Genomic DNA, 6,000 nt, shown 5'->3' on the forward strand with positions numbered 1-6,000 from the left:
GCGCGCGGCCGAGGCGGGAGGGGGCGCGGTGCGCGCGCGCGCTCGGCTGCGCGGGGCGGAGCGCAGCGGCGGCGCTCCGCGGAGCGCGGTTCCGCCGCTGCGCCGCCTAATGCAGGTCCCAGATCTCGCAGAGCAAGGATGTCAGCCTGGGGTCCTTGGTTCTCCACGTCACCAGCACCTCCGCGTGGGTGTGGTTGAGGGTGCGCAGCTCCGTCAGGCGCCCGATGAGGCGAGCGAAGTGCTGGGGGTCCTCGGGGTGGTGGATCTTCGAGTACTTGTAGAGGATGCCCAGGAGCGGCTCCTGCAGCTCCTCTACGTGCCTCTTGTTCCTCAAGAGCGGGCGGTCTGGGGGAGAACGCGGTTAGCGGGCGGGGGGGGTGGGGGGGGGGTGTGGGGGGGGGGGGCGGGGCGGCCGCGCCTGAGGCAAGGGAGAGCTGGTGAAGGCGCGACGGGCGGTCGCCTCCCTCTTTACCTGAAAAAAACACGGTGGTCGCGACAAGCAGCGCGTATTCGGTCTCGGTGACTTTCAGCTCCCCCATGCTTCTGTAGAAGTAAAACAGCGCGGTAATAAACTCCTCGGTTATACCTGGAAAACGAAGCAGGTAATGGGGATGTTACCTCGGTGCAGGAGCGAGCGGGTGCCGCTGTTGGGCGGTCATCTCTGGCCTCATCCCATGAGGCTGCCGGCTGCCCCAGTGCATGAAATTAACAAACTTAGCCAAAACAGTGTTAATATCAGCAGCAACAGGCCCTGTTCTGGGTAAAAAGGCTTTACCCTGGAAGGTAGGCAAACACCACATCTTCCCTGCACGAGGATGTCCCGCCTGCACGTGTGGCAAAGCGGCCCGAGGATGAGGGTCACCTGAGCAGTGGCCACACTGTTGCTGGGTGTGAGTAGAGCAGGTCCAGCCCAGCAAAACACACTGCAAAGCCTTTTAATACAGAGAACTACATTACCTGACGTTGTGGTGGAAGTGGGACTCTCTTCACTGTGAGACATTTCCATGGAATAAACATGGGTCTTATCAGTGTTTTGGACATGACAACACGTCCCATGATCAGAAAGTCTCACATGGCCTGGAACAAGAGAGAGAATGGCTCCCAGACTTGAAATAACCATTTGCATCAGTGTTGTAGATGTAGATCTGACGTTCTGTGATTTTACTTTCCCCCCCAAGCCCATGCAGGTAGAAAGAAATTGTTCTTTGGCATCCAGCACGAGGTTCATTTGTTGCATTATTGTTGGTCAAAGTCTTTCTAGTGTTCAACTTGACACAATATATAACCCATCATTAATATAGCTAATACAATCCATCTACCCATCAATACAGAAAAGTTTTACTCTTTGAAATCAATGGGAAGAAAACAGAGGACAAATTATTTTATTTTGGTTTTATGCTTTGTCAAAAAATGTCTGCAGACATTATTGGTACTATTCTAAGTACCACTGTGCTTTAATAGGAAATGAATTGAGATTGAATTAAAACAAGGAGCAGTTGTTTCACAATGGTGGAACCTCCAACAGGCGTTAAAGGAAAGCTTGTTAAACTTACCTGCACTTGTTGAGGGTTGGCATTCACTGATTCTTTGGTTATATATTTGGGCAGAACGCAAAAACATCGCCTCAACTGTCGATCCTTTTAGCAGGGCGATCTGATCTTCACTAGCTAAACTTTCAAATCCTGCAGAGAAAGGCACATGCTAACAATTAAGGAAGGCTGTGGCTGCCTGTAAGCCCCTAAAGTGAGTTGATAATTTATTTTACTTTTTAAATAAATGCCTTTACTAGAAAGGAGTAGCCATAGTCATAAGATGCATAGACACCAGTATGGTTTCTGCCTCTTTAAAAAAAAGTCACACTATTCTGTTAACATTTCCCAGAGGAAGGAACTTACCTGGAAGTCTTTTTGTGAAATCCACTAACACTTGTACATGGACAACTGCTGTCTCAGAGAGACGGAGAAAACTTTCCTCAGGACTTGCAGTTTCTTGTAGCTGCACAAAAGAGCATTTTAGACACCTGATATAACCAAGATACAAGTGTTTAGGATAATAACAAGTTAGCAGTGCAGGCTAATTGCTCTGTATACATACAAATTTCTTTGCTTCCTCAAGGGGAATTGTGTATTTTTGGTGTGCTGCTACAATGTGGTCTAGAAGCTGATGTTCCCCTGGAGTAAGTTCCACCTTCTCTGGGATCTGTTAAAAAACAAGCCAACACAGTGACAATGATTTGGAGCAAAAATAAATAAAAGATATTTTAAATAGAAAGATATCCCACTTTTCCAGATCTTGTTGTCGATGATACGTGCTTACTATTCAGTCCCTCATCTTCCAGTTTTACATTGCAAAGAAAACTGCTCTTCTGTTTGAAATTCTTCCTAAGTCGCTTTGACTTGCACTGCACTTCTGTCAGCAAACCTGTGAGGTATGGAATTGAGTATCAATATGCATATTTCCAAATAATTAGTTCGAAATCTTCACTTTTATTGCTAAAGGTAACTCAAGTTTTGCAACACAGGGGCCGTTGCCTCCAAGGAACAATAGCTTCTGGAGAATACAGCAACGTGTTATTCATTAGGCAAGAGGCCATTCAGTATCCACCAAATGCCTAAGCATTTACAGTCTCCTTACATTATCTTGTTTGTGGTGCTGTGACAGACAAGCATGAGATTTTTCACTAAGACTATTGTGCAGGCTGCTTTATTTTTTTCCAAACACAAGAGCACATCAGATAGGCATGCTGCTGTCCTGCTGAGGTTCAGACTATTTAGGTGTATCTCATCAGAACTTTCTTTTTCCCTTTGTAATGTCTTTGAACAGCAGTCCTCTTCAAGAGATTTCCTAAGCATTGTTGGCTTCTGCAGATGAAGATGCTACCAGTGCTACAGACTCCAAAGTTACATTTTCCTACAGATAAATTAAACAGTAAAGTAGCCAGCATGGAAGAAACACTTACATTCTGCCAGCATCCCCACAGCTTTGCACTTCTTCAAGCGACACTCCTGACACTTCCTTCTCATGTACATGTCCATTTCACAGTGGCCACCGTTCTTGCATCGATACACTGCATTTTTGGTTATGCTACGTCGAAAGAAGCCTACAGACAAGGGTCAGGTTGTAACTGAAGGAGTCTAAGGAGTTTTACTTCATAATGATTGTGGTGGCTCAGCCTCAAGCAGTGGCTGAGCACCACACGCCACTCCCAGAGGAGAGCCAGACAGAGCCCCATTGAGTTGGGATAAACACCACAAGAACCTGTGACAAAGCTCACAGCGTCACCCAGTGATAACACAGAGTATTTTACCAACCTAACAACAACACTGAGCACCGCAAACTACACAAAGACCAGCCCAAAACCCAACCGCACTCAGACTGCACTGAAGGCACCAAGGAGTAGCCTTCCTCTACCAGCCCTTTTTATGGGAGAGTGATGTCAGGTGGTGTGGAAAACTGCACAGGCTAAATCAACTCACCTGTGCTGACTGCTTGGAGAGGTTAACTTTGGCCTGGCCAGAACCAGGACAATGATTTAACAAATTAAAGTGTCTTGGTGTATGGATTTTTTTTTTTTAGTTTTGAGGTTTTTGGTGCTTTTTTTTTTTTATAATGGAAACACTACCTTGATTTTAAACTTGCTTTTTAACAACATAGTTGTCTTGTTCTTTTGATGTAATTCTAATCATGATTTCCTTACCCGATTGAGACAGCTCCCATGTAGCAAGTTAAAATAGAAGTAGTTAGTAATTATTACTTGTTTTCATTTAACTTTAATAGTAAATGAAATTAATAACACTGAAGGAAATAATAATAATATATCATCACAAGAATGTCAGCACCTGCTTAAAGAGACACTATTCTAGTGAATCATCAGTGCAAAATTCAGTTGCACGTAGCACTCCTATTAAACAGACTTTGTGAAAGCATTTCTTAAGAAAATGCTATAAAAATATATTCTGGAGTGTGTGAGATAAATGCTCCTTAGACAAATTTAAAAGCCCTGCAGAAGCCTCAACTTAAAAACCAGTGAAATCTGCTTAAATCACAGATGTGGAACACAGTCCTGGGTAAGACAGAGATCAGCCTTTTCTCCTACCTTTACAGCCTTCGCAGGTAAGCGCGTTGTAGTGATAGCCTGAGGCTTTGTCCCCGCACACCACGCACAGCTCCTCCTGCCCCTTCAGCCTCAAAGAAGAGTGGTTCAGTCTGGGCCGTTTCAGTCCTTGGTACCCACCATCATCAACGTGGGGAGCCATGAATGGGGGCTTGCTTAATTCACAGCTACTGATGATACACTGCCCGTCGCTGTACTGAGCATCCAGGCTGTATGCACTGTACTGGGACTGAGAAGGTTGTGACTGCAAGACTGGAGGAGGAATTTGAACAGCTGAGTATTGGCAGTATGGTGCAGTCTGAAAGTCGGTGTCCTGCAGCTGATAGTTGATGTGCTCTGGTAAAACATCTAGATACAGAAAGGATTGAAAATGAAATAAAACCTTGACCAATATCTTGACATCAGCTGCTTGAAAGCTTTAAAATGTGCTGGAGATTAAAGATTTAATCATATGTATTAGAGGAACACATTTTCAGAAGGGCAGTCTATCCCCTTTTTAATTGTGCCACACGTGGTGGTTTTGAGTAAAAACTCAGCTGTCCCAAAATAGGTTTGGTAACTGGGCAGGGGAGTCTTGTTAGTACATAGCTGGGTATCACTTGCCCATGATGATACAGCATGGGCAAGTGATACCCAGCTATGTACTAACAATGTATTAGCTATGTACTAAGCCTTTTACACTTAGAGGTTGTTTTTATTAATTGTTTGTTATTTTACCATAAGTAAGTGAATTTGTCCATGAGTGAAATGTTTGTTAGTCATACATATTTCAGGCATCATTTTGAAAAGTCACACAAGAGTCCAAGAAAGATGGTCTAGAAATTAGGAAGGTAAAAATTACAGTGACAGCAGTCTCTAAGCTGAAATTCAGTAGAGCAAAAAGCAGGGGCTTGTTTAGTATTTTTCCACATAGAATCCTTTGTAGTTATGAAATTTTATTTTAGAAAAATCTATGTACAGATTATGAAGAAAGCTTCTTCCTGCCTGTCTGCAGAGTTTTAATTTTATTCACCCTTCTTAAACACACAGCTGTACTGAAGAAAGCTTGTGCAGTATGCATCGTGTTTCATTCTTCCTTTGGGATTATTCAAATCTCTTTAAAAACAATTTGGAAAGTTCCTTCTTAATAAGCTTTGGGTACTGCTTTTACTAGCCCAGAATCAAATTAACTGCTGCAATTATAGAGAATAACCATTATTTATTTATAAAATACCTGGAGTAGTGTAAGAAGATCCGTATCTCTTTCATGCAAGCCAAATGGGCACAGCACCACTAATGTTTTTATGAAATGGTCAGCCAGCATAATCATGCTGTGTGCAAAAATCTATATGAGCACATGCTAATATATTTCAATACTGTTTCAGTGTGAGCTTGATAGTCAAATGTTGTGGCTTCTATGAGCTTGTAAAGATAAACTAAAATGAAGAAAATAATGGGAATTTCCATGGATGTTCATTTTACTAATACTACTTTTTAAATAAAAATATAAAATATTTTTAATAAATAAATTATTATAATAAAACTTTGCTTTACTCACCGTAATACTGTATGGGCTCAGGAAGACAATAACCATCAGGTACAGTGACAAATGTGTTTGCCATGTTCTGCTCCAAACTGCACTGTTTCATCCACTTTGCTGCACGATAGCCTTAAGAAGGCAACCTAGAGAAATGGAAAAGTAAGAGAAACGTTACGTTGGAGAGAATTGCTGGGTAGTTTTAGCTGCAGAGCTAAACCCAGAAAACTCCAGACTATGAAACAGTTTGCAGATCGTGAGGAAATCAGAAGTATGTTTAATTGTCCTAATAGTATGGATTCAGGACAGAGTCCGCTCCTAGATTTCCAGTTATATTTAGAACTCTTTTGCTCCTGGTTTTACACAAAAC

The 6,000-nt window shown here is 42.9% G+C and overlaps 1 protein-coding gene across 1 annotated transcript; it reads right to left on the bottom strand.

The window, feature by feature from the left end:
• Positions 1 to 89: 89 nt before the first annotated feature.
• LOC311201623 (bile acid receptor-like) lies at positions 90 to 5,742 on the bottom strand (the record flags this gene model as incomplete). The annotated part of the gene is made up of 10 exons (XM_084276040.1): positions 90 to 345; positions 473 to 586; positions 958 to 1,077; positions 1,554 to 1,682; positions 1,896 to 1,995; positions 2,095 to 2,199; positions 2,282 to 2,421; positions 2,960 to 3,100; positions 4,097 to 4,462; positions 5,652 to 5,742. The coding sequence occupies 10 exons, from the start codon at positions 5,740 to 5,742 to the stop codon at positions 107 to 109; spliced, it is 1,545 nt and encodes a 514-aa protein (XP_084132166.1). The 3' UTR covers positions 90 to 106.
• Positions 5,743 to 6,000: the final 258 nt, after the last annotated feature.

The sequence above is a fragment of the Gallinula chloropus genome, assembly GCF_964237585.1.
Source record: "Gallinula chloropus genome assembly, chromosome: 27".
In the NCBI taxonomy this organism is placed as follows: Eukaryota; Metazoa; Chordata; class Aves; order Gruiformes; family Rallidae; genus Gallinula; species Gallinula chloropus.